At 64.4% G+C, this 26461-nt stretch overlaps 2 protein-coding genes across 22 annotated transcripts in view; both read right to left on the bottom strand.

The window, feature by feature from the left end:
• Positions 1–571: 571 nt before the first annotated feature.
• KDM6B (lysine demethylase 6B) lies at positions 572–20940 on the bottom strand. Of its 17 annotated transcripts, none has more exons than XM_051825220.3 (24): positions 20778–20940; positions 14212–14329; positions 9477–9596; positions 9039–9175; positions 8816–8957; positions 8538–8636; positions 8225–8444; positions 8042–8134; positions 7797–7958; positions 7518–7715; positions 7076–7429; positions 4736–6975; positions 4528–4654; positions 4296–4401; positions 3401–3606; positions 3243–3307; positions 3091–3162; positions 2834–2982; positions 2578–2692; positions 2303–2490; positions 2037–2178; positions 1771–1897; positions 1515–1685; positions 572–1190 (listed from the first exon to the last, which is right to left on the bottom strand). In XM_051825220.3, exons 5-24 carry the CDS (start codon positions 8950–8952, stop codon positions 1167–1169), a joined length of 4995 nt encoding a protein of 1664 aa, XP_051681180.3. In that variant the 5' UTR covers positions 8953–8957; positions 9039–9175; positions 9477–9596; positions 14212–14329; positions 20778–20940; the 3' UTR covers positions 572–1166. The 17 variants fall into 17 exon arrangements, with proteins under 17 accessions (XP_051681180.3, XP_089173322.1, XP_069917467.2 ...); XM_089317196.1 differs by having other exon boundaries at positions 3091–3159; XM_070061366.2 differs by lacking the exon at positions 20778–20940 and adding an exon at positions 18771–18909.
• Positions 20941–21235: 295 nt separating this feature from the next.
• DNAH2 (dynein axonemal heavy chain 2) overlaps positions 21236–26461 on the bottom strand; it is a 120840-nt gene continuing 115614 nt past the window's right edge. For 2 of the 5 annotated variants that reach the window (XM_051825206.3, XM_089317169.1), the window contains 12 exons: positions 26285–26433; positions 25970–26153; positions 25563–25753; positions 24205–24396; positions 23892–24076; positions 23560–23788; positions 23323–23474; positions 23112–23226; positions 22274–22450; positions 22103–22177; positions 21822–21972; positions 21237–21693 (listed from right to left, as the gene is read on the bottom strand). In XM_051825206.3, coding sequence (XP_051681166.3) covers positions 21539–21693; positions 21822–21972; positions 22103–22177; positions 22274–22450; positions 23112–23226; positions 23323–23474; positions 23560–23788; positions 23892–24076; positions 24205–24396; positions 25563–25753; positions 25970–26153; positions 26285–26433 — 1955 coding nt within the window. In that variant the 3' untranslated portion in view covers positions 21237–21538. Of the gene's footprint in view, positions 21694–21821; positions 21973–22102; positions 22178–22273; positions 22451–23111; positions 23227–23322; positions 23475–23559; positions 23789–23891; positions 24077–24204; positions 24397–25562; positions 25754–25969; positions 26154–26284; positions 26434–26461 lie in introns of all 5 variants that reach the window. The other 3 variants (XM_089317168.1, XM_089317170.1, XR_016223774.1) reach the window with 3 other exon arrangements.

Below are 26461 nucleotides of genomic sequence, written 5' to 3'. Positions count from 1 at the left end.
TCACACAAAAATCACCGAAGTTGGGGTAGGGTTGGGAAGACCCCTCTGCCCCTGGGGCAGAGAGACAGTGCAGTGCGAGGGGGCGGGACTGTAAACCCCCCACCCCTCCGCAGCCCAGCATGGAGGAAAAAGAAAAAAAAAAAAAAAACACAACAACAAAAGGAGAAGCCAGCCCCAGAGCGTCACCCCGGGGTGTCCCTGGCCCTGGGCTGTTTCACACTAAAAGGGCTGGGGCGAAGGGCCGGGCTGCGGAGGGCAGGGTTCCTCTTCCTCATAGTTCTTTCTTTAAAACTTTAAATTTTTTTTATTTATTTATTTTTCTTTTTTTCTTTTCTTTTTTCTTTTTTCTTTTTTTTACAAAATACCATTTCAGTTCCCACTTCTTCCCCTACAGTACAGGAGTCGCTCACCCTCAGGCGGGGCAGGGGCAGGGGCGGGTGGGGGACTGGTCCGAGAAAGTGCAGGACGCAGGGGAGGGGAGCGGGTCTGAGCACCATGAGAACCCGGCCGGGCCGGGCCGGGGCACGCGCTGGGGTGCCGGGCGGTCCCTGGAGGGGCGGGCGGGATGGCTTGGGGATGCGGGAAGTCGGGTTTTTCCCAAAAATGAATAAATAGAGGTGAGTGGGACTGTTATAAATTAAAAAATCAAAAAAAAAAAAGAACAAAAAAAGTACAAATCATAACCAAGTGAATAAACAAGAGACATGTACAGGGGTCACAGCGAGCACTGGGGTAACAGAGGAGGTTCCGGGGGAGGGGAGCCCCGCGGGGCCCCGGGAACCTCGGCTGCCGTGACGTCTATGTACATACGGCCGCGTGCACCTGGCCGGGCGCCGGCGGCGGGCGGGCCCAGGAACCCGTATGCGACCCCCGCCGCCGCCGGAGCCTGGTCCTTGTGTCTGTTGCTAGAAAGGCCAAAGTCGGTGAGGGGAGGCGCTGCTGGGCGAGGGGCTGCCAGCCCCCTCCCCGTCTCCCTTTTTTTTTTTTCCTTTTTTTCCTCATATTTGTTAAAAAAATTTTTTCTTAATAAATTAAGTGAGGGGAGCTGCCAATAAGGTAGAGGGGCTGGGCCCGACCCCCTTCCCGGCCAGAGGCGGGACCCAGGTCCAGCCCAGGCGTGTGCTGGTGGCCCCGCGGCGCCCCGCGCGGGCGGGCGGGTGTCGGCCTCATCGCGATGTGCCGGCGGGGGCCTGCGGGGGACAAGGCGGGGGTCAGGGGCAGGCGGGGCTGCGGCGCGCCCACACGCACACACACACAGACCCGCGCCCCGCCGGCTCCGCCGCGCGCACACGCACACACGCACACAAACCCGCACCCCGCCGGCTCCGCGGCGCGCACATGCACACGCACACAGACCCGCGCCCCGCGCCCCGCCGCGCGCGCGCGCGCGCACACACACACACACACACACACCCGCCGGCTCCACGGCACGCGCACACGCACACAGACCCACGCCCCGCCGGCTCCGCGGCGCGCACACGCACACACGCACACAGACCCCGCCGGCCCCTCACCAGCGTGAAGGCGTCGTAGGCCTGCGCCAGCTCCTCGGTGCGGTATTGCTCCAGCACCACCACGCCCTGCAGGCCCGCGCTGCGCCGCCGCGCGCAGCCCTCGCAGTGCACCAGGTACGTGTTGCGACTGCCGTTCTCACTCGTCACGAACAGGATGTTGAACACCTCCACCTGCGGCGGGCGGGGAGGCGGGGGCGGTCACGCCGGGCGGGGCCGGGACGGGGGCGGGCCGGACGGCGCGGGCGGGCCCACTCACGTCGCACTCGTTGCAGTAGTAGGCGGGCTCGTCCTTGACCCGGCCCTGGTACGCGATTTTCTTCCCGGCCCGCACCAGGCTCTCCCGCTGCACCTGACAGTGCTTCATGGACTGCAGGAGGCAGAACCTGCAGGGCGGCGAGGCGGCGTTACGGCAAGGAGGACGCCATGCAGGCCAGGGGCCCCCCACGGCACCCCCACGGACGTGGCTGGAGAGCAGGGGGGGAGGTGGGGGTGGGCTCCCGCCCGGGGGGGCAGCACCCTCACTTGATCATCTTGAACAGGTCGGGGTCGCTGATTTTGACAGTGCGCGCCACATTCCAGGACACGTGGATCATGGGCACGATGGACTTGACGTTCTTCACCTCATTCCACTCGTATCGTTCCAGGGCCAGCTGGTACTGATAGGCTGAGGGCCAGAAGGATGAGCAGTGCAGTGCCCGGCCGCTGGAGCCCGCGCCTATTCCCTCCCAGCCCGCCCGCGGGGCTCACCCCCCAGCGGGGCCCTCTCCCCACGGGCCCCACCCTCTCACCGGTGAGGGGCCCCACGTTCCAGGCAATGTTGTTGCACCAGCCCGTGGCCTGCACCCAGTGCACAGTCCCCGCGTTAATCCACACGAGGTCCCCAGGGCGCTGCACGAAGCGGTACACGGGGATATTGGACGCGTAGAGGTCATCCAGAATTGGCCACCAGGAACCTGTCAAGTAGTCCACGCCGTGCCTGCAAGGCGGCCAGAGGTTCAAGAGGGAAGCCTGGGGACCCAGGGACGGGACACAGTGGGGTCACCAGCAGGGGGACGGCGCGCACCGGTCGCAGAAGGCGCTGATGGTCTCCCAGTAGTGCTCGTGCACCGCGAACCACTCACAGTCGCCAGGGCCGATGTTGATGTTGACGGAGCAGAAGTTGTTGTTCTCCTGGTGACCTGGAGGGGGCAACAGAGGACAGGATACCCGGCCCGCTCGGAGCCTGCGCCTCGCGACACCCCACCCTTCCCGCTGTGGGCTGGCGATGAGAACCGCGCCAGCCCCTGCCTGCGCGCGACCCCCGGCCCGCCCCCACGCACCTGGCGTCCGGCTGCCGGGGACCTTCATGTACAGCTGCACGGTGTTCATGCCCAGGATGGTGTGGCCCACGTGGCTCAGCATGTTGCCCGTGGATGTTACCCGCATGAAGGCGGGCAGCTTCAGCAGCTCCTGCAGCTGGGGCTTCCACCTGCCGGGACCAGGGTGCGGCAAAGATGAGAGGCGAGCCCGGCCTCGGCCCGCCCGGCCGCACCCCTGCCCCCCTGCCCCGGCTTCGCTGGTTGAAAGCGCCACTAACCGCTTGGCATCCGACAGATCGATGTTGGTGCCAAATTTGATGATATGATGGTTCTTGGGATCGGGGGCGCTGCTGCGGGGTGAAGAGCACAGGTTGGTGGGGAGCAGAGGGGAGGGCCAGTCACGAGGGGAAGGGGCGCAGGGCAACCGTACCTCGGAGGGGTTCCTGTGGTGCTGTCGGGCTCCTCCGACTCCTCGTCCTCGCTCTCCTTCTCTTCCTGCCCGGCAGAGGGGTGGGCGGGCCGGTCAGTGGCTCTCTGGGGGCCCTCCCAACAGAAACCCCCGAGCCCAGCGCGCACTGCTCCCCTCACCTGCAGCGACTCCTGGAAGGAGGAGGCCTGGTACTGTGCATACTTGGCGATGGTGGTGTGGGAGCGGGAGCTCTCGCAGGGCCAGATCTGCCGGGTGCCGGTCAGATCCCAGTTCTCGTCCGACGGCTGCTGCACCTGGGTGCGCACCTCCACCGCGTGCTCGCCGCTCGCCTCCACCAGCGTCTTGGTGGAGAAGAGGCCCAGGTCTGCAAGGCAGGGCCAGGCAGGGCGTTGGGGCAGACACAAAACGGTGACGGGACCCCTCCTCCCGAACTCCCATGGCCCCCGACAGGGTGGACGCAGACTTAGCAAAGCTCAGCCTGGGAGTGATGGGCTAAGGACCCCAGGCCCCCGCAGATAGGGAGCGCTGGCCTCTACCTGGGGCCTCACCAGCCCCTTTCCTCACACAGCGGCTCTGGGCCTCAACCCTTCAGCCGGACTCCTCAGCTGTGCACGGCACCTGACACAACCTTGGTGCCTGGCGCCAAGAACCTGGCAGCTTCTTAAAGTTATCATTGGATCCAACTAAGGATTCAGTCAAGCAAAAGCATGCAACTCAGTGAGGGACTGTGAGGATGCAGACGTAAAGGAACTACGACTAACAACAGGTGATATTTCTATATAAATTCTGCACCCTACTCCCCTCCCAAAAGTTGCAAAGGAGAAAGCGCCAAGCCAGGGGTCTCTGGGAGGTTCTACCATCTGCACTCTCCCCAGAGGTGACTCTCACCAGATTGAGACGCACCCCCCTCCCACCTCCCCACAGACAGGGCACAGAGGCCCAAGGCCAGCTGACCCATCCCGCACTCCTCAGATAGGGCCTAAGTGCAACTGAGGAGCGCTCCGAGGGCCCCTGCCCCGGGGGCCGCAGCCCCTTGCTGCACCCCTCACTCACTGAGCCGCAGGGAGCCCGCCAGGCCCCGGATCACGGTGATGGGATTGCGGGGGTCCGTACAGAACTGCAGCAGCACCGGCGAGAAGGCGTCCCGTTTGCTCTCCAGCTGAGGTGACCAAGACAGGCTGGGGTCAGAGCCTTGTCCCAGGCTCCAAGCACCCCGACCCCAGCTGCCCCCGACACTGCCTTAGAACCCTCTTCCGGGTGTGCCTGAGGCCGACGGCACACGTACATAGATGCTGGGTGTGGGGGGGTTGAGCTTCTCCCGGGGCAGCTTCTCCTCAGTGTTGATCTTGGGTTTCACAGACTGGGCGGGGGAAAGGTAGGACTCTCTGAACTTTCCTTTCACCTTGGCATTCCTGGGGAGACAGAGACGGTGACTGGGGAAGACAGCCTGGGCCTGGGCCAGGCGGGCCCGCTGGGTGCCGGCCCCGACTCACTTGCTGGCACGCAGGACGTCAGCGGCGCAGTGGCTGATGGTGAGGTCCGCCATCCGCAGCCGCCGCTCTTCCACCTCGGAGGCGATGAAGGTCTCCTTGTCCCCGCTCTCCACCTTGATGAGCCGGATCTTCAGCTCCTTGGGGGGCCCCTCGCTGAGGGAGCGCAGCTTCAGCATGTCGGCCCGGCTGACACCCGGTGGCCCTGGAGTTTCCTCCCGGGCCTTCTTCCCAGCGACAGGGGCTGATGGGGCTGGGGGCTGGGCAGAGGGTGCAGGAGCTGGTGGAGGGGCTGGAGCCGTAGGTGGTTTGGCCTTGGAGGCCCCACCAAGCTCGGGCCGCGCCTTCTCACGCCCCTGGATCTCCTCGCTCTGCAGGTCTAGGTTCCCCAGCACCCGGCGGCTCTTTTCTTTGGGGGCTTTGGCCTTGGCCTTAGCCCTGCCTTCGCGGGGCCGCCGGCCCACACTGTCCTTGCAGGCCCGCCTGTGCCGCCGATGCTCTTTCTGGTGCTCCTTCTGCCGCCGCTTGCCGCTGCCTGGCCCTCCCGCCGCCACCACCGCCGCTGTGGCCCCGGCAGCCCCGCCACTCTCCTCCTTGGTCTGTGCAGAAGGCAGCAGCCGCTCAGTCCCACTGTCCACTGGGTCTGCTGTCTCCCCTGGGTCTGCTGGGCCGGTGGCGCTGCGGCCCACGCGCTCCACGAGGGTCTCACAAGCCCGGCTGATCTCTTCTAGCACCTCAGACTCGGAGCGAGCAGGGGGCAGTGACAGGGGTGGGGGTGGCTGGGTGGGGGTCGTGGGGCCCGGGGCTGGCTCTTCGCCCGCCCTGCGCTCCCGGGCCCAGGGCCCGCCTGAGGTAGAGAACTGAGATGACGAGGAAGCGGAGGGCTGTGGGGAGCCCTGGGCGCTGGGGGCCGCCGAGGCGGGCGGCGGCGCGGTAGCACCTGAAGGGGGACCGGGGGAATACTGAGTGGTGGGTAAGGGCCCGGGCCGGGTGGCAACAGCTGCTCCAGTGCCCCGGTAACAGTGCTTCTGTCCCTCCAGCACGCAGGCCAAGGATTTGAGCAGGCTGGCTGGGCTGGCGGCTGGGGCTGGGGCTGGGGCTGGGGGGGCCGGGGGCGGCTGGGGCTGGGGCGGAGGGAACTTGGCTAGAGGCGGCGGTGGTGGCAGGGCTGGCGGTGGCTTCTTCTCCTCTTCCTGGGTGACCGTGGTGGCGGTGGCGGTGGCGGTGGGCGTGGTGGTTGTGGCTGTGGTGGTGGGGGCGGCGGCAGCAGTGGTGCTGGGGGCTGTGTCGGTGGGGAATGGGGGCTGCAGAGATACAAAGGGCTCCTTCAGCGGGGGCGGGGGGACCACGCCTGCCTCCTGCTGTTGCTGCTCCTCCTCCTTGCGGATGGACTCGTCCAGCATCTTCATGATGTTGGCCAGCCCGTCAGGTAGGATCTTGAACTCAGCTGGCTCCTCAAACTGGTCCTCCAGCGGGGTAGGGGGGAAATCGAAAAGTCGTGGGCCTCGGGCAGGCAGCTCCCCAACCCCGGGCGGCACAGGCTGGGGGGCTTTACTCAGGGGGCCCGGGGATGGCCCCGGCCCCACCTCGGGGGTCTTTGGGAAGGAGACCCTGGGCCGGGGGCTCTCCGAGCGCCTGAAGCTTCCTGAGGTATTTTGGTGGCAGGAGGAGGGAGGGGCTGGAGGCAGGGCAAGAGTCAGAGGTGCAAGAGGTGGGTCCTGGGGGCTCAGTGTGGGGCTGGGCGGCCGGGGAAGGGGGTCCATACTTCTGGCTAGATAGGGAGGTGGGGGAAAGGACACAGGCCCAGTAGGGCTGCTGCTGTGGCTGCCACTGTTGCTGCTGCTACTGCTGGTGGTTGGGGGAGTGGGAGGGGTGTGCGAATCCTGAGTGCCCACGGAAAAACGGGGGGTTGGAGGCCCCAAGAAGCCCTCACGGTGCGGGAGGGATGGGGGAGGAGGGCGGGGTGGTCCCTCAGCCCCAAAGAAGAGCTCCTCTAAGAACTCTCCATCCTCTCGAGCTGCCCGGCAAGCCGGGCCCTTCAGCCAGGCAGGGGGTGGTGGGGGGCGCAGGAGGCGGGGACAGGGGGGCGGAGGGGGTGACGGGGGTCCATGTGTCAGGGGCAGGTGGGGAGTGGCAGGGGGAGCCGCCAAGAACGGTTTCCGACTGCCGTGTGCCGAGGGCCCCAGGCGGGCCTGGTGAGAGGAGGCCTCCAGCGCGGGCGTTTGGTAATGGTCAGCGCCGGGCTGCAAGTGCAGGGGGAGGCGGTCAGGGCGCTGCTCCGGCCACCGCAGGCGAGCTCCAGCAGGGCCCCGCACCCAGCCCCCAGCGGAGACGGACACTCACGATGCCTGGGCTCGGCTCCACGCCCCGGAGACCCATGCTGCTGCTGCTGCTGCTACTGCTGCTGGTGGTGGCGGTGGTGCCGGGGAGGCCAGGGGGCCGGGAGGGGGCGTAAGGCACGCAGGCGGTGGTTGCTGCTGGTGAAACGCTGGAGTCCATCCGCGACCTCTGAACTCTGCTCTCTCTAAGGTCACTTCCGGGGGGACGGGTGGCAGGCAGGCAGCCATGGCTCTCTGCTCCTGGGGGGCGGGGGCCCGGGCCTGGGGGTGCAGCTGGGACTAGCCGGTGGCCAGGGGGGTGCGCGGTGTAGGCCGGAGCTGGGTATGGATATGGGTGAGGCAGCGAGTGGCGCTGCTCCTAGGGGAGACAGATAAGCACACAGGGTAAGGCGTGGAGGGCCTGGGGCCTGTAGGGAAGAGGTGAGAGGCAACAGATAGGAGCTCACCTGGCGCTCTGGGGGTGCTGAACCCTTGCGCTCGGGGCCCCAAGCATCTCCATGCAGGGTACTCCACAAACCTGGCTTGGTCAGCTGAAATGGGGGGCTGGTAGCCAGGCCAGGCAGTGGTGGTGGTGGTGGTGGTGGTGGTGGTGGTGGTGGTGGTAATGGTGGCGGAGGCAGTGGCAGCCCTGGGGGGAGGCCAGTCTAGGAGAGAAGAGGGTGTGAGGCTCTCACTCCTTGCCCCGCGGCCGCCTGCTCACTGCCAGCTGGCCCGCTCAACCATACCTGCTCAGAACTGCAGCCTCTTCTTCGCTTGCCCCCAGGACTGAGGCCCTCCTCCCCCGGGGGGCCTGAGAGCGCTGCGGGAGGCACAGGCTGCACCACTGGGGGTTCGGCAGCTCGTTTCACCGGCGGTCCCCCCCGCTTGGCCCCATAGTTCCGTTTGTGCTGAGGACACAGGGAGGAGACGGGATGTCACAGGTGCAGGCCTAGCCCAGCCCTCCGCCCTAGCGCACCTTGCCCGGCCTCACCTCAAGGTGCAGCAAGTTCCACACTTGCTCCAGCGGGGGCAGGACCTTGGCTCGGTGCTGGCAGGAGCCAGCATGGAAGTTCCAGAGCTGGGCCTGCAGGGGCACAGGGCAGAGGAAGGCGGAAGGTGAGGGCGCTGAGCCAGAGGGCACGGTCCTGGGCCCGCGTGTCCCGCCTCATCTCACCTGCTGCAGGCGGCCGATTCGGGGGCCCAGCTCCGCAAAGCTTCCTCCGTACCGAAGGGCGCTGTGGTAGCAGCATATGGCCTCCTCACTGTCATGCTCCGACTCGTACAGCTGCCCAAGCTGCTCCCACAGCCCCGGCTGGGCGGGCTCCCGGAGCAAGGCCTGCACGCAGCCATGCAGGGATTCCAGCTTCCCATGGAGGGGTCGTGGGGTAGGTGTCCTACAGAGTAGGGGGAGGGGTCAGGCTCAAGGGAACTCCTCCCTGGCCCCCAGCCTTACCGACCACCCCGGAACCCCTGAGTCCCCTACTCACCCTGGAGCATAATATGGTTTGTTGGGGTGCCCAGAGCTACTGCCGTGTGAAGGGGGTAGGGGAGCAGGGAGCGGGGGCTGCCCAATGCTGGCCGAGCATCTGCAGAGAGACGGGGTCTGTTACCAAGGGACAGTCCGGGCCCTACCTAGGAAGGAGGCGACTGAGGACAGTCCACAGTCAGAGAAATCCATGAAGAGCCATACAGAGGCTGAGGGGCAAAGAGCATGGGAGGAAGAGTACCTGGAGCCGGAGGGAGGGAGGCCGGCCCGAGTTCTCACCTGCCTCCAGGCAGCCATGCGCTCCGAGGAGGGGGATGGGGCGGGCAGGAGCTCCAGGCCCCAGCACAGCTCAGGCCCCCAAGGGCAAAGGCTTCGCGAGCAGCGCGGGCCCCTGGAGGGTCCACTGCCCGATGCATCCAGCCTGGAGAGACAAGAGATTGTGCTCTCAGGGAGCGGCCCCACCGGAGCCGCCAGCTACTCCCAGCCGGCCCGTCTCCCTTACCAGGTCAGCAGTGGCCCCAGGAGCCCTGGAGATCGGGCACGGCCCCCTGCCCCAGCTCTCTGGGACGACGGTCCAGCTCCAGCCGCTCAGACAAGACACTGCCCCTAGATGGCCGCCTGGGCCTTTCCCAGCCAATTCTACAGAGGGAAGGAGGGAAGGGCGTGCAGTGAGCTGGCCCGCACACAGCCAGGGCCCAGGGGCTGGGCTGGGTGGCCTGCGGCGCCCGGACGTCTGTCATAGGTGCAAAGGGGCAGCCGTGGCTTTCTCCGAGGGCAGGCGCACGCGGCCTGAGGAGCCCCAGGGGCCCAGGGAGAGTGACTGGGGAGCCGGAACGAGGGGCAGCGAGCTGCAAGGCCCGCCGGTGGGATCGGGGGGCTGCGCTTCGGGGCTTCCAGCCCCGAGCCACCGGGGCAGACCCGCAACGCCGCCGCCGCTTACCCGGCCTCCGTGAGAACGTCCTCTCACCGCGTCGGCGAGCTCCGGGGCTCTGGCCAATCACAGGACTTCCTCTCTCCCCAGAAAGCCAATCATCACCCGTGTCTCCGCCTCAGTAACAGCCTGGCCGGAACCAATAGGAGCGAGGTTAGCCGGGCAGGCGGCGGTCCCGGGAGGAGGGGCGGCGGAGCCGGTCAGACGGGCTAGGCCCGGGGTGACCCCGACCTGACCCCACGGCTCCCAACGAGGGTCTCCATCTCGCATCTGACACCTGGGCCGGCGGGGCCACAGAGACAGCAGGTGAGCAGGGTGAGACCCGTGCGGGTGTAGGCTGCGGGTCGCACGCTCCTGCCGGCCCGCGGAACGGCGCTATTTGCAAGCCTCACGCACCCACGAGAGCCGCCGGCGATCCCGGCCAGACCACTCGAGTCCTCCCCACGCTCAGCCACCGCAGGACCGACGAGTGGCAGATCGTAGACAAAGACGTCTCCCTGTACCCACTCCGCCTCGCCCACTAACCGGCCACCCCAGCCCGAGCGCTCCCTGGACCTGCTCACGGCTAGCCAGCCTCAGCGACTTCTGCGGCACTCGAACCTGTCCGCACCACTACCGGCGCTCCAACCCCCCAGCGCCAGCCTCAGTCCCAAACCGGCGCCGAACCCCTAGCCTCATACCCAGTTCCTTCGGCTCTTCCACTTCCCCCGGCTCTCTGGGTCTTCAGTACCGGTGACACGCAAAAACAACCCCCCTCCGGTCCCCCGACTTCTGTGAAGTCGGGCGCCGTGGTCTCCAGTGGCCCCTCTCGCGTGGCTCCCGTATCCTCTATGCCCTTCCCCGCCGGGGCCACGCGGTTCCCCACGGCCCACGTGGCCCCCGCCCCCCAGGGGAGGGGGGGATTTCGGGGGTTGCCCGTGACGTGGCCACTTGCGCAGCGGAAGCCGTGTGTGTAAGTGTACGGCGCGCGCGGGGGGGGGGGGGTCCTTCGGGAGGGAAGAGGGCGGGGCCCGACAGGCAGTGACATCACCCTTGTCCCACTCTCGCCGCCCACTCCCTTAAAGAACCCAGCACCCGTTTCACTTCCTCCTTCACGCCCCCCCCCTTCCCGTAGGTGCTACCTCGTCCCACGACAGGCACGGCGCTCCCGTCTCCCGGGCACCGACCCCTTAGCCCGGGCCCACCCTCCTCGGCTCCCGGAGCCCAGCAGCTGCGTGGCGGCGCCTACCCCGCGTCCCCGCAGTGCGGGAGCCGGCTCCGCTCCCGGGATCGGTGCACGGAGAGTCTAGAGTACAAAGAGCGGCGAGAGGCGAGTGTCGAGTACAAAGCGGCGGGGGCGGGGCCAGCGCTCCAGCTGGAGCGAGCGCCGGGCAGGAAGCCGGGGGAGAGCGCGCGACCTGGGGGCTGGGGGCGGCTGGAAAGTTCGCCTTCGCCGCCTCAGGTCTGCGCAGCGGGGAAATTTCCACCCAGCCCACAAGGGCAGACAGGTTTCTGGTCGTAGCAGCTCTGCCCGCCGTAGGGCAAGGCCGCCGCTCGGACCCCGCAGGTCCCGGTGTGCCCACCCCGTGCCCAGCCGGAGTCGGCGCTGGGGCGCCGCGGACCCCCTCCGCAGTCGGTGCGGAGTTTCTGTCAGAACTCGCTCCTCACCGGAGGCGGCAGCCCTGGGCAAAGCACTACACTTCATTGTAGTCAGGTATAGCCCTGGCCGTGTCCCGGGGCACCACACACCAGAGGAGCAGGTCCCGGCTAGGGAAGTGGTGCCGAGAGCGCTGCCAGTTACCAGGAAAAGCAGCTTCCCCTTCTGCGATGATGCCACTTCCCCTTTCCCACGGGGAACTGACTCAGCTTTCCCTAAACCAGCGCGTCTCCGGCCCCTGCTCGTCCACCTTTACCCACCGACACCCCCCCCCCCGCCGGGGGCCCCGCGCCCGGCGCCCCGGGAGCACAGAGCCTTCCTCTCAGCGCGAACTTCCCGCACGCCAAACACACGCTCGCTCCGGGCCAGCCGGCTCGGATCCCGCCCGCCCCCGGTACGCAGCCTTCCCTCGAGGTCTGATTCAGGCTCCGAGTGGGGGAGCGTGAGTCACCCCGAAAACCTTCCCCTGTTCCCACTGACTCAGCCCCCGCCTCCCCGAGCGCACACAGACACACAGTCAGAGGCAGACACAACTCCTCAGCCCACACGCTGCTCGCCACCGCTCCCGCGGAATTTCCCCTCCGGGCTGCCCCCGCCGCGGCCCCTCCCCGCGCCCGGCAGCCCCGGCGCGGCGCTCGCACCTGTTCCCCGGCCGCCGCCGGCCGGCCGGCCACTCTCACCTCCACTCTCGCTTTGGGGCAGGAACAGCCCTCCCCGACTCCCGGTGTCCAGATTAACCAAGGGGAGGGGACAACCACGGAGAGGCACAAAGACACCCACTCGAAGACAGGCGAGCGGTGGACGCACGCGGCCAGGGCCACACTGGGAGGTCGGTACACTTCTGGGGCAAACATTCCAGCCTCTCCAAACCCGACCCACAATCCCGGGAGCCAGCCGCTCTGAAAGGGTTAATTCTGATCTGCACGAGGCCACGCCCTCCCCATCCGGGCACTCCCGGCAGAGCCCAGCTCCGCCCCCTCCATCCGGGCTCTGGACTCGGGGACTTTAACCGACCCCCCCCCATACACCCCCGCGTGCGCCCCGGCTCCTCCGGGCCCCAAGAGAGAACCACTCCATCAATCACACCCACTTAACTCTCTCTAGGCTTGAGGCCGGGCAGCCCCCTCCTCACTGCGCCCCGGCCGCGCGGGACGGAGACTCTCACATGACTGCCGGGGACAAGACCCTGCAGATAGGGTTTCACCGAGCAGGCAGCTGGGCGCGCTGCACAGGCCCGCGGGTGGGGCCGGTCTCGGGTCCCCGCGGCGTCCAGCTCCCGGCCCTTTCCTCCTTTGGTGCGGTGGAAGCGAGGGGTTACAGACTCGCTTCTTACCTGGGGGAGGGGGGCGCCGAGGGGAGGGCCGCCTGCCGAGGCTCCGCTGTGACTCAGCCACCCGGGCAGGCCGCCCGCCCGGGATTCCCTTCCCAGTCTTCCCCCGCTGCCGGCCCCTCCCCGCCCCCCACCGAGGAGTGACAGTGCCGGCCCCGGCCCGCTGTGTGTCACTGCGGGCCTTGTGTCTGCCTCTGACTGGGCGCTGTGTTCCCCAGGGTGTCTGACAAGGTCGCTGTGTGTGGGTCCCGGTGTCTGTCTCCGTGTGCACCTGCGTATCTGCTCATCCCGCCTCCCGCCGTGCCTGCGTCTGACGCGTTCCTGTCATTATCCCTGTCTACACGACTCCGCAGGGCTGTCTCTGTCTGTGTGTCCGCCCGGCTCCCCCGGCTCCGTCTTTTGTCTGGGTCTGCCTCTGCATCGCTAGCGTGATCACGTGTGTCTCTGCACATGCCCTTCTGTGTTTGCCTTCGTGTTCCTGGACGGTGTCAGGGGAACACCGGAGCAGGCTGACCCGGAGCCCGGAGCCCTGACGCCTGCTGGGGCTCGCTGCCTCCGCTCAGCCTCCGTGCTGTTCCTCAACATCCTCACTTCTGACGCTCATTGCTAGCGTTCAGCGAATAGTCATTGCGTGCCAGGCACTGTGCTAAGCATTTTTACATGCATTTTGAAAAATTCTCCCCCCCCCCGAAACCTGACATACTTTGATTACCCCGTTTTACAGATGAGAAGATGGAGGCTCAGACGGGTTAGGTAACTTGTCCAAGGTCATTCTGCAAACATGGAAGAGCGGGCCTTCTTTTCAGAGCTACGTTCTTATTATTCTGCACCGCCTCTGTCCTAGTGCCCCTCCTTGGGTTTTATCCTCACGAGCCATCTCCTGAGTCAGCCCTCCTCTCAGTACCCTGTCACCCTCCCAGTGTCCCGTGTCCTCTGGAGAGGTGTGGGTAGGAGGCTGTGCAGCAGATCCCAGAAGCCGTAGGCTTCTTGGCAATGAAGTTCATTCAGCTCACACATTCATTCAACACAAATCCACAGAGCCACCCCAGCGCGCCAGCCGCCACGCCAAAGAGTGAGAGATACATAGAAGGCAACAGTTGCACTCCAGAAACTTAGTAGTGGGGAAGACTGGGGGCTCAGCAGGCAGTCCCCGGGATCCACCCTCTTCTCTGACAGAGGAAAGGGGAATGGAGCAGGGGCGCAGGTAGAGGACTGACGGGAGAGAGGGAATCAGAAGAGGCTTAGTGGGGGGGGGGCTGGAACAGAAAGGGTTCTGGGAGGAACGGTGAGATGCCAAGACTGCCATGGCAACTGTAAGCCAAGGCAGTGATGCCCTGTATCTCCCCAAAGCGATTTCCAGACACCCTCCAAAAGCCTGGCTGTTCCACAACTCACAGGGGCAAAGCTGTCCCCCTCCCCAGAAAAACTTCCTCAAGGTATCTCACAGCCGCTTTCCAACCTGCAAGCCGCACCTTAATTCAATAAGCACCTGAATTACAGCACCTGGGGTGGCGGGGGGGGGGGGGGGGGGGCTGGGGGTTAGAATTTTTTGGTGGTAGTGGAGAGGCTGGTGAAGCACAGGCTGAACCATTCATAGGACACAGAGGGGAGCTCCATAAACCAAGAGGGCTGAACCACTCAAGCGCCACAGGGTGGGGGGAGGCCCTTGGACTGGACCATTCTGCCAGTGGGCACGATCCTGATCATAGCAAGCATCTTCAAGCACGTGACACAGAGTTGGACTGCTGGGGAGGGGCACACGCAGGTGCAGGACTTACCAGATGGAGCTTGGTGTGCTCTGTCTCATTGGAACTAGTGCCCCTGCAGTGGGGTGCAGCAGACCACAATGGGTGGGGTGAGCGGTGCTATGGGGCTGACATCGTGCCTGGGGGGAACCTAAAAGGAAGGAAAGTCAGTTAGAAGTACTGTCTCCCAGGCCGCAGGATCTCCCTGTGCTCACTGCCCCCTCTCACTAAGGAGAAACCTGGCTTTGGTGGTCACACAGGATGGGAAGCATCTGTTTCCATGGCAACCAGAAAAAACGCCATCCCCAAAGTGGTCCTCCATCCTTCCCCTTCACAAGCTTGCACCAGCCACTGAGGGGGGGTGCGTATGCTGTGGCACTTGGGTAGGTCTCCAGTGGCCACCCAACCCAGGAGCCCTCTTCTGCCTGGGCCCTCTTGCTCAGACTCCCTGGGCCCAGAGTAGCTCCAGCTGCCCCTGGCGTTCCCCCCAAGCCCCCCTCCCCTTTCCGTGTGCTTCCTCTCCAACCTTATCAGGACAGCAGACAGTCCACCCCACCCTCCGGACTCTGCTCCCGCCCCTTCCCCTAGGCGGGCACAGGCAGGTCTTGGCGAGCAGCACAGGTGGCCAGACTGGATGAACGAGCCCCGCAGGGAGGAGCCTTCCCCCTTTGCAAGAACTCGGACTCAGCCTGAGCCTGCGGCAGGCCTCCCCTCCATCCCACCCATCAAGGCCATATCCTGTTTCCCCATCACCTCCTTCCTCTGTGTGGCCCAAGAAGGTGACAGAGGCCCACTCCCTTCCCTCCCAACCCCCAGAGACAAGCAGCTAGGTCTTATTTAACATTAAGTCCAGGGCCAAGAACCAGGTGTCCACCCTGAGGTCAGGCCTCACTAGGCCTCCTCAGGGACCCATGTTTTCTCTCCCTCGGCCACAGCTCTCCACCCCTACAGACCCAGACCGTTGGGCTCCCCGCCTAGTCCCTCCATTCCTCAGCCTTCCAGCGCCCAGCCTTCCCCCTGCCCCAGAGACTCAGGCCTCTGGCCCCCAGCATCCATGATGCAACATGCTGCAAGCTTTCGTGGCTGCTGCTGACACTGCCCCCAGGGAGCTGCTATTTCTGACCTGAGAAAGGCCCCCACACACCGGCCCAAGGTGGTGCTGAGCTGCAAGCTAGGGAGGCCAGGCGGGCAAGGGGACTGAGCTGCAGGCTGGAGGCCTCCAGGCCTCCCCTCCAGGACCGGGAGGCTCAGAATGTGGGACCTGCGTGTTTGTGTGTGTGTGTGTGTGTGTGTGTGTGTGTGGTATACTCTGTAGAATTTTGTTATGTGGTTGTGTTGGGGGGAGGGGACACTGGGGAGGGTCTAGCCTAAAGACAGGGGACTGGGCAGACCTTAGGACACACCAACAGGGGCAGTGAGGGGCTGCCAAAGAGGTCAGAGGGGTGTGTGAGGGTGTCTGGACACTCGAGTGGGGGAGGGGCCAACAGCCATTTAAAGGGCCAGCCCCAGAGCTTTAATCCCTCACCAGCCCTGGCCCCAAAGCCGGAGGCTGTAATTCATCTGTCCAACAGCTGGGGTGGGTGTGTGTAGGGGGGGGCATGTGGACGGGAAGAGGGAGCTGGGGGAGGGGCTGGGGCTTTCTAGTGCACAGAGCCAAACAACAAAAGGAGAAGCTGCAGGGCCAGCTCCGAAGTGTCTAGGCCAGCTTGCCGACCTGGGACCTGCCGGTGGTCCCCACCTGGTGGCCGGCAGGCTCTGTAGTTTGGACTCAAGAATTCTTGGCTAAGCAGTCCATGGACGCGAAGGTGGAGCATTGGAGGAAGCGCAGGCTGAGTACCCCTGCAGGCCAGCTGTCACCCTCCTCACAGCGTCCCAGCCACAGCACCACCCCAGACCTGGCAGGCCAGGCAACAGACTCAGCCTCCGGCCTCCGAAGCTCTGCTCACCAGCCAAGCCCCCGCAGACATGCCTGCCGGCTCCCCCCTCCTGCTGGCCACAGGGTGGCAGCGGCCACACCGAGGCTGTCCCTTTAAATCATTACCACCCCTGATTGTGTGGATGAACCAAGGGCCCTGCCCCCCAGGCAGGCGGCATGCCACCTCCCCCCTATGAGTCCCCAGAAATGTGAGGGCCATTTAAAGGGACCACAGAAAGGTAGCCGGGTCTCTAACTGCCCCCCACCCAAATCCTCCACACATAGCCCCTTTCCCCAGCGACACACAGCCCCGTGCCCCTCCAGAGGGCCCCCCAAATTCCGGCTTTCTCCCCACCCCTAGAGACTGCTAGAAGGAGAAAGGGGGCCAGAGTTGGGGAGGGGGCAGGGAACTGGGGGGACTGAGAAAAGGACAGGGACTCCCTCCTCCCTCAGAGCCCCAGGGGACAGGTCGGAAGGGAAGCAAGATCCCAGAGAAGCAGAAGACAGAGCCCCAAAAGGTGCCTTGGGCAGACCTGGGGCGCACAGGCTGTCGGGCGAGGAGAAGCCAGTCAGGCTGCACGAGACGGCGGCGCGGCCAGCGGGCGACAAGCCCGAGTCGGGGCGATGGAACAAGGAGGGCCAGGGACCGGAGGCAAGGCCGGGACGGCGGGGAGACGGAGCCGGGGAAGGGGTTCATCCGGGAGGGTGTGGAGGAAAACCAGAGCGGGGAGGGCCAGCCAGGCCAGGGTTACCTGCTGGGTGTCTGTCCCCCGGCGGTGCCCCCAGAGTCCGGGTAGGGAGGGGGGGAAGCAGCAGGGGGGGGAGTGGGGGCTGGGGGGGCGGGGGAGACGGTCCCTCCTCTGCCTCCTGGGCCTGCCCCGGCGCTTGCAGCCTCTGCCTCCCTCCCTCCTCCTCCCCGTCCCTGAGTCCCGGAGTCAAACAAAGAACTGTAGCAGGCTCTCCCCAACCCCCTCCCTCCTCCTCCTCCTCCTCCTCCTCCTCCTCCTCCACCTCCTCCTCCTCCTCCTCCTCCTCCTCCCCTCCCTCCCTCCCCACCAGCAAGCTCCCTCCTCCTCCCTTCCGGTTTCTTCCTTTAACTACCCGCCGCCCCCTCAGCCCCCAGCACTAGTCTCTCTCCACACCCCCCCCACCCCAGCCTTTTACACACCCTCAGCCTGGCCCTGTCCCCGCTAGGCAAACTGTGGAGTCCCTTTGCAAAATGAAAGGCTCCAGACAGCTACATGGGAGGGGACTGGGGTCTTGCTTCAAAATCGCCAACCACAACACAATTATTTTATAATTCGCAGCCAAAGGAATAATCTTAGCTATTTCTTCTCCAAGAGGGGGAAAAATAATCCTAAAGAAAGCAATGCAAATCTAACTAAAGCCTTCATCAAATAAAGTGCACAAAACAGTCCAAGTAATCCCCAGGCCACTCTCACCTCCACGTTACACAAACTAAGGTCATGGCTACTTTGGAACAGGCCCCCAACTACAGTAAAAATAATAACACCTTCCGGTAGTAACTACAAACGTTCACTCACTTTCACTGGGTGCCAGGTACTGTGCTAAGTGCTTTGCATACATTACCTTTTCCCCTCCTGTCTGCCTGGAAGCTAGGTATTGATATTTAAATTTTCCAGATTAAGAATTAGGAGGGGTTGTGACCTGTTCAAGTCCCAATAGCCACAAAGTGGCAGAGCTGGGATTAGAATCCAGGTCTGACCTGACCCGCCTTTGACATACTCTAAGGAAGACAAAACTGATTTTTTCTAGCATCAGCCCCAATCCCGGTACTTAACACAGTGGGTCCTGGTTCTTCCTTCCCCAGGTGGGATGCCACAAACTGGTCCACCCACCTACTCAGAATAAAGACCTGACTTCCCAGCCTAAGGGTGCTCCCCGGCCCTTTCCCTCCCTGTTGGTGGGGAGGAGGCATGATGAAGGCACAGTCAGCACGGGCAGGTGTCCGGTGAATCTCCCACCCCACGCACAGCTCTGTTCCTGGGGCTGGCTCTCGGGCACCTACTCCCGCTTCAGCAGGACACCCGGCCACCGCAGCAGGTGGGAAAGGAAAAAAAAGACTGCTGGAGGCTCTTCCAAGGGGGAGGAGGCTTGCCCGGGGACGCCTTCCTGTGCCAACCTAGGGCAGAGTGACCCAGGGCTCTCAACCAAGCCAAAGGGCAAAGTCTCTCTCGGCCACACCGCAGCTGTGACCCTCCCTCTCACAAAACTCCAGGCCGGGCTTTCCCACCTGCAGGATGCTAAGGCCAAGGGAAGGGAGAAGGGAAAGAGACGGCACGGGTCTGGAACTGGACTCGGGACAGAGGTGGGAGGGAATGGAAGGGGGAGGAGACCTCATTGCCTGGCAACCGTCCCGGGGCACGTGCACGGGTGACATCATCCCCGGCCACCTCTAACACAGACCTTTGACCCCTGCGGGGCGGAGGAGGGCGGCTGGCGGAGCTTCCTGGGAAATAGCGTCAGGAATTCTGGGAACCGAAAAAGGGGACGCGGGAGGGGACCCAGGCGTCCTGCCTGCTGCCCCCCAGTGCGAGTTCAGTCCCAGAGACTCGGGGCTCGCGCCTGCCTCCTGCCCCCCGCCTCCGGGGCTGACCTCCCAACCCACATTTCTGACGAGAGCCCCGACACGACACGCCCCTCGGAGATACTGTGCCTTCTCTCCCGTGGGCGAGATCTCCGGCCGGGGACGGGAGCCGGGGCAGCGGACCCCGCGGGGCTCCGTCTCCTGTCCGCGGGATCCCCCGAGTCCCAGCCGGCCGCCAGCCGGAATCTGTCTGGGTCCCCAACTCTGCCGCCCCTCCCTGCGCCGTTCCAGGGCGGAGTCTGTGGAGTTGAAACCAGGACACGGCGAGAGGAAGTTATATAACCCGGGAGAAGCGGAGAGGGGCGAGTGGATACGGGGACAGCCAGCCCGGTCGGAGCCAAGGGAGGTGCACCGCACACCGGGGCCAGCGAGAAGGAAGCGTTAGGCACGGGGTTGGGGGCGTTTAGTCCACATCGAGGCGCCTGAGCAGTCCGGGGTTCCCCCCACAGTGTCCCCCCTCCTTGGGCCCCCGCCCCCAGCAGCGGCAGCAGCCGGGCCCGGCGGTGAAGCCTCGGCAAGGGGCACCGGTACCCTCTCCCTTTCTCTTGGGGAAGCAACCTAAGCCGGAGCCGCGGAAGGCAGCGGCTGAGCAGATGGGGCCGGAAACCGCAGCTCCGCCCAGCCCACCTGGGAGCGTGGGGCGCCAGCTGGGGAGGGGGCGGGGGACGGCGGGGAACAGGTAGCCGACCCTCCCACTCGAGATTGGGCATTAATAGTCAAGACCTCAGGAGAAACCGGAGACGAACCGTGTCGTCCGGGTCCGGAGGGGCAGAGCAGCGCAGCTCGGGACTAGTTTGCAAACACCGATTTGGGGCTGGGGGCGGGGGAGCACCCGACTCGCCGCGCAGGCGCAAGGGGGGGGGGGTGCGCTCGGGCGCGTGCGGTGGAGAGGGTGGGTGCGAGCGTGTGGGAGTGCACGTGCGGGTCCCGGGCTGCTACCTCCTCCCGTCCTCATCCTCATCTCCTCCCCTCTTCCTGTCGCTCTACGATGCCCTCTGCCCATTGGCTGCCCGGGCCTTGATGTCAGGGGCGTCTGCTGGAGCTGATTGGGCGGACGGGAGCGTTCGGGAATCGGCTCCCGAGTCTGGCTCTCCAGTTACTCGGGCAACGGGGCAAGCAACCCCCGGGAGGCGGAGGAATGAGCCGCGCCTGTCCCTGCGCGCGCTCCGGGCTGCCCGAGTCCATCTCTGCCGCCTGCCCGCCTTCCTGTCAGGTTGCTTCCCGGTAGCGGGAACCAGGCGAGCTGCCCTCGGTCTGCCCGGCCCCCATTCCGTCCACCCTCACAGCAGACGGGAAGCGAATCTACGTTGCTTAGTAACCACCTCGCGCGTCCCCCTCCGGCCGTGAGAGATGGACGCGGAGTCCCCAGCGCCCTCACCACCTGTGCCCTCCCGCCCACAGTTTCCAGTGCGGGGCCTCAGCCCAGGGCGCGGCAGTGGGCTGCAGCGGCCTTCCCTGTCGCATCTCCCACCCCGTGCGCCTGCGGGCTTCGGGCGCACGTCTCGTCCTCGCCATCTCGCGGCTAGGCTGGGGAGGTTCCCCGTGAAGGGCCCGAGCCGGGGAGTCAGGGCGGCCCTGGGGGTGCGGGGCCCGGCAAGGCGAGGCCGGGGGGTGGGGGACCAGGGACCAAGGCTCCCAGCGGGGAGGTCAGGGCTGACGTTATGCACCTCATCTTGGGGAGGGACTGGAGGAAAATTTGACGGTGGCCCCGGGACCGCAGGGCTGTCTGACCACACCGGACCTCAAAGGGCCATCACACTGGCCTCTCTGCGAACTCTGCCCTTCAGGCAGGACCGCCGTGCCCCCAGGGGGAATCCCAGCCTAGCGGGCCTGGGAGTCCTTTCAGGCCCCTCTTGACCTCCAGAACCTAAGACATCTGCCTCCACCGGGTCCCCCACTCCTGCCCGGCTCGCCCCTAGGGGACCCGGATGTCCTGAACCCCGATCTTCTTCCTAGTACCCCTCCGGAGACCCCAACGTCCCTTCCCGGCTCTCCCCCTCCTGCGACTCTGGCGTCCCGCCCCCTTGCACGGAGATGGTTTCCCTCTTTCCAGACGCCCTCGCGGCTCCCCGTTACCTGCTTCCGGGGGGGTCCCAGGTGTTCGGGTTCCCCAAGGTCTCCCAGGGGGTCGAGCGGCCCCCCCTCTCCCAGGCCGGGGCTGGGGGGGCCGCTCCGCCCCGTGGCGCAGTTGGATTTTCCAACACAAACACCGCTCCCCCCGCTGCTCAGCCCCGCCCCCTTCCCGAGGTCCCGCCCCTCCGCCCAAGTCCCCCCCTTCGGCCCCGCCCCTCCTTCTGCGGGTGGTGCTTGTCTCAGCGCTGGTGCCGTGTGGGATGCCCGTGTGGGGTGCCGGGTGCGGGGCGCAGGGTACGGGGTGTTCCCCCAATCCCCGCCCGACAGGCCCCGGCTTGGTTTGGATCACGCGCTCTTCCAAGTCAAGCCCCGCCCACCCACTCGAGTCCCGCCCCACGGTGTGGCCGCACCCTCTTAGGGCCCCACCGCCCTGCCCATCGCTGCAAGGCCACGCCCCCTGTTTCAAGGCCGCCCCGTTTCCTGTGCTGTTTCCCCAGTCTCGCAGCAGCTCCCCAGTAGTTTCGGGGTGGCCGGGGCTTCCGCTCTCCCTGACCCCACCATCCCATTGAAAGACGCAGAGCTGTGGTCGCGGCTGTTTGCACCGAGCTCCGGTGCAACTCTTCCAACCTTTATGGCTAAGCACAGCGGTGGCCCCGGGGCCCCTCACACGCCAAACCCGGCCACAGCCTATGCCCCGGTGAGGTCCAGCCCCAGCTGCTGGAGTCACCGACTCTCTCTTGCGGGGAAGGGAGGCGGGGGCCGCCTCAGTTGTCCAGGCTCATGAGCAGAGCAGTGCCCCTCTTGATCCAGTGATCCGAGGACATGGCTCCAGACCGGAGGTCGATGCCGATGACGAAGGACGCTCGGTCGGAGCTGCCCGCCCGGTTGGGATAGTAATAGCAAGGGCAGGAGTACATGCCTGGGGGGAGGCAGAAGAGCAGGAGTCAGACTCCAGGGGCCTCTGGGAGAACAAGACAGGGGCAGGTGTGCGGGGCTGGGGCAGAGAGTGGGTTAGGATCCAATGGGGGGGGGGGCGGGCAGTCCCACCCTTGGCACTCTTCTTGCGGCTCTCTGCTGGCCGGAAGTGGATGGTGGGCATGAGGCAGACCAGTTGCATGGGCTCGGCCTCCACCAAGCAGGAGTTCTTCCGATCCCAGCCGGCACCTTCCAGGTACAGACCACGAACCCAGGCACCGTCCTGAGGGGGCAGGTGGGGAACTTGTCGCCTCTCTCCTCCCCTCTTGTCCAGTTACTTGCCACTTTGGCCTCCCAGCACCCTCCGTCCAGACCCTCTTCTGCCCAGGGCCCCCGGCACATCCGGCTCCCACCTTGGGTGGGTACACGAGATTGCTGTCGTCCACGGTGGAGACGATGAACTCCCAGGAGAGGCTGTCCACTGAAATCTGGGGTGTGAAGTGAGCGTGAGGGAGGGCCCCGGAGCCCGCAGCCTGTGCCGGTCCCCGGCATCCATGCCCCCTCCCACAGGCCACGTGGCTCACGTTGTTTTGGCGAGCTGAGGCCTGCAGCACAGCGGTGAGGAAGCCCGTGGGAAAGGTGAAGCCGGACAGCCAGAAGATCACGGGCGGCCGGGCGCGGCTAGCCCAGGTCTCAAACTGCTCCACGCGCATGGCCAGGTCCCGGGTCCACGAGGCCAAGGGCTTTTGTGAGGGATACGCCTGCGGGAGGAGGCACTGCGTTCACCATGCATTGACATGCTTGTTTGGAGGGCCTGGAGCAGCTGCGGGAAGACTGTGTGGTGTCAGCCCCTGTTCTCCAACAGCAGTTGGGCAAAGCTCTCCCGAAGCCAGCTCCCACAAGACAGGCGTGAAGCAGCGGCCATTTATTAAAAACAGGGTGAGCACCCCTGATCTGAAACGCCTGGGGCCAGACATGCTGTGGATTCTAGAGTTTTTGGGAATTTGGGATCCCTGCGTAGACTTTTTGCAGTTGCACATCCCTAATCTGAAAATCTGCTCCAAAACTCGGAATTTTTTTTTTTTTTTTTTTTTTTTTTTTGAGGATCATGTTGACACTGAAAAGGTTTCCAATTCTGGTGTCTTTGGGATCAGGCTTTGCGTTTAGGGATGCTCAGTGTGGAAGATCAACCAGGTATCATCCTCTGGTGTCCTGCACCGTTGAAGCATCCCGAGTAGGTCTGTGTGTTAAATCGTGCAGAGTCGGCCAGTGAATGGCAAAGCCAGCTTTCAACCTTGAACCTGTCTGGCTTTGAAGCCCAGGCTCTCTGCAATTCGCCCTGTGCCTCCCTCGCTCCCAGGAGATCTGGGGTGTGGAGAGGGAGCTCAGTGTCAGGGAGGAGCACCAGCGGTGTAATCTTGCCTTTCCCCAGAGCGGAGGCACGTGGGCATCAAAGATGCAGTTGAAAATCTCCTCCAGGCTCGTCGACATGACGATTTGGCCCTGGATGCCTTTCTCGAGGTCTGTCAGTGAGAGGCTGAGCAGGAGGAGGCGGGAGTGTTGGACACGGGGCAGGCCCGGCAGGTACACCCTGCCCGCTCCCCCCTGCAGAGCCGCCCGCCCGGCGTCTCACAGGATGGTCTCCATGAGCTTGTTGTATCTCTGGATCTCCTGCAGGAGGACCACATTGAGCGGGGAGGGGTCGAGAGCCAGCAGCTTGCGGGTCCCCTCGTAGTCGATCATTTCGGGGATCTTCTGTTTCACATCGGCAGCCAGCTCAAGCACCTGCGGAGGCCGGAGCCGCGGGCGTTGGCCCTCCCCGCCCCATGGCTTCCCCGGCCCGCCCGGCCGGCCGCTGTCTCGCCCCTACCTTCTCTTCCCGGCTCTGGCCTCCGGCCCTGGTGGGTGTAACCTGGGGTTGCAGGGAAAGCAGGGTGTCAAAGAGAGTCCGCGCCTCAGTGATCTGGGAGGCCACGTCGGCGTTGGGGTGCTGGCCAAAGGCCTCCGGGGGGTCCATGCTTGGCAACAAGCTGATGTATTCCTTGTAAGAGGCCAGGCTGCCGTCCTTGGGGATGAAGTAGGTCTCCAGCACCGACAGCCTGCGGAGCCAGCATCGTCACCGCCACGTCCTTGCTTCTCCCAACCCCACGTCCCCACCCCCGGTCCTTACTCCAGCTCTGACTGTGCCTCCAGCCCCCTCACCGGTAGGAGGGAGTTGACAGAGCCTGCTCAGAGAAGTAGTCATTGATGTAGGTGGTGAGCAGGCGCCGGTCCCAGTCATCCGTGATGTGGCCGCCGTAGTTGACGCCAGCAATGAGGTACTTGAGTGCGTCCCAGGGCGTCTCCTCGTACTCATCCAGATAGAGGCTCAGCAAGTTCTCCGACACCTGGCGGGGGGAGGGGTGCCAACCCACGACCCCGCCCACAGTCAGGCACAGGCTGTCTGCCAGCGGCGTTCCTGCGGGGACAGGACAGGAGAGAGGGCTGGGCCGAGGGACCCCTGCGGAGCACCAACCTCAAAGTCGGAGTCATTGAAGCCGTAGATGATGTTCCAGCCCAGCTGCAGGAACTTCTTGCGTTCCAGTAACACGGAGTGGAAGAAGCAGAGTGCAAACAGCAGCTTCTTGTACTTGGCGGGTTTGGAGCAGCGGGAAAACTGGAATTCTGACATCAGCTGGTAAAGTCTTGTCATGTTGGCCTTTAGGCCCTGGGGACAACGGAGTTCAAGAGCTCATGAGCATGACAATAAACGTCGTGCTCAGACCTGCCCGTTAGCATCATTAACATCCCTGTCCCTGTGTACGGCTGTGGAGGTTGCTCACTGCACAGAGGCACTGGCTGAAGAGCTGAGCCGAAGCGGAGGCCCAAGGCCTCACCTGCACGCCCAAGTGTGTGCTCATTCCCAAGGCGGGTGCCCCTCTCTAGGTACACACAGGTGACGGTGAGCGGCCTGCTCCTTCCACTTTTGATCCCCTCAGCCATAATGCTCTTCTTCTTCTAACTCCTTTTTTTTTTTTTTTTTTTAAGATTTATTTATTTATTTGAAAGAGCCACAGAGAGACAGAGGCAGTGAGAGAGAGAGCAAGGTCTTCCATCCACTGGTTCATTTCCCAGATGGCTACAACGGTTGGAGGTGTGCCGATCCGAAGCCGGGAGCTTCTTCCGGGTCTCCCATGTGGGTGCAGGGGCCCAAGGACTTGGGCCATCTTCTACTGCTTTCCCAGACTATAGCAGAGAGCTGGAGCGGAAGTGAAGCAGCCGGGTCTCGAACCAGTGCCCTTATGGGATGCTGGCACTGCAGGCGGCGGCTTTACTCACTATGCCATAGCACTGGCCCCTCTTCTTTTCTTTTCTTTTCTTTCTTTTTTTTTTTTTTTAAGATGTTTTTATTTAGGAGCTGGCAATGTGGTATAGCAGGTAAAGCTGTTGCCTGCAGTGCTGGCATGGTCCTATATGAGCGCTGGTTCGAGTCCCAGCTGCTCCACTTCCCAATCCAGCTCTCTGCTGTGGCCTAGGAAAGCAGTAGAAGATGGCTCAAAACCTTGGGCCCCTGCACCCTCATGGGAAGACCCAGAGGAAGCTCCCTCTCCCCCTCTCCCCCGTCCCCTCTCCCCTTCTCCCTCTCCCTCTCCCTCTGTAAAATGGGGATAGTAGCATGTGTTTGTCATGTGTGTTAAGTGATTTGATAAATGCAAGGAACCGCCTTCTAGGATTTGGGCACAAAGAAGAAATAAATGGGTGGGATTGTGTTCCAGAGGGCATTGGAATCAAACAAAGCCACACAGTTGGTGAAGTGCAGGCTGCTGTCTGGCGCTAGAGGGAGAAAGCTAGCCCAGATGACCAGCGGCCGCTGGCTCTCTTCGGCCCCCATACCTTTGGTGGCTCTGTGGTCATCTTGATGCTGGCCTGCAAGATTGAGATGGGGAAGTCTGGGTGGGGGCTGGAGCTGAGCCACAGGCGGAAGGAGGGGTGAGGGTCCTCCACCTGCAGCTGCTCCACCAGCTTGTCCAAGTTAGGCATCCAAGACAGTGACAGGTGGCAGTTTGCCAGGAACACCCAGTGTCCTGCAAGGAGACACTCGGGTTGGTGGAGTAAGCACCTCAGCTCCTCTTCCCCGTGTGTCCCACGGGGCAGTGGGGAAGGCAGGGGCGGTGTCCCCTGCTTGGGGCCACTCCTGGGGCCTTCCGGGCCAGTGAGAGCTGCCCTTCCGAGCTGTGCTTGAGATTGGAGGTCCCGGTGAGGGCTGAGGGCAGGGGTGAAAGAACCGGGTGGACACTGACCCTGAGCCACACCGTCTCGGAGGAGCCGGGCAGCGATGGGGGCTTGGCCCTGGCCCAGGGACAAGGCATGGAAGCGCTGGGCCATGCCTGTGTGCTCTGCCAGCTGCAGCAGGGCGCCGGTGGGGTCCACGCCCGGGGACAGGATGAACACGAGTGGGGAGCGTGGGGTCGAATCCTCCATCACCTGCCGGAAGCACAGGCGTGTCAGGCGGAAGGCCGCGGAGCCCAAGCCAGAGATGGAGGAGGCTGTACGGAGGGAGCGAGCAAGGCGTGGGGCGTTGTGGCGGGGGGGGGGGGGGATGCAGGGCCACTGACCAGCTTCATGTTTAGCACCGGAGGCTCAACGAAGCGGGAGCCTAGGTTGGAGACGATGAAGGAGGTGACGCAGAAGGCCACCCGGTCCTGGCGCAGGGAGCGGACAATCAGCATGCGCTGCATCTCGTTGCAGGCGTTTTCCCACTCACCTGGGGATGGGCGGAGAGTGAGCCCGCA

The sequence above is a fragment of the Oryctolagus cuniculus genome, chromosome 17 (assembly GCF_051225735.1).
Source record: "Oryctolagus cuniculus isolate XC-2025 breed Fujian yellow rabbit chromosome 17, ASM5122573v1, whole genome shotgun sequence".
Classification (NCBI taxonomy): Eukaryota; Metazoa; Chordata; class Mammalia; order Lagomorpha; family Leporidae; genus Oryctolagus; species Oryctolagus cuniculus.
This window is presented reverse-complemented; position numbering and strand designations above follow the sequence as displayed.

Excerpts from the sequence above, each read along its gene's own strand:
- KDM6B (XM_051825220.3), bottom strand. The coding sequence starts at position 8,952 with ATGCATCGGGCAGTGGACCCTCCAGGGGCCCGCGCTGCTCGCGAAGCC. Across the intron at positions 8,135-8,224 it reads GAATCGGCCGCCTGCAGCAG|GCCCAGCTCTGGAACTTCCA; the intron begins GTGAGATGAGGC and ends GTGCCCCTGCAG. Across the intron at positions 6,976-7,075 it reads TGGAGCCGAGCCCAGGCATC|CCCGGCGCTGACCATTACCA; the intron begins GTGAGTGTCCGT and ends CTGCACTTGCAG.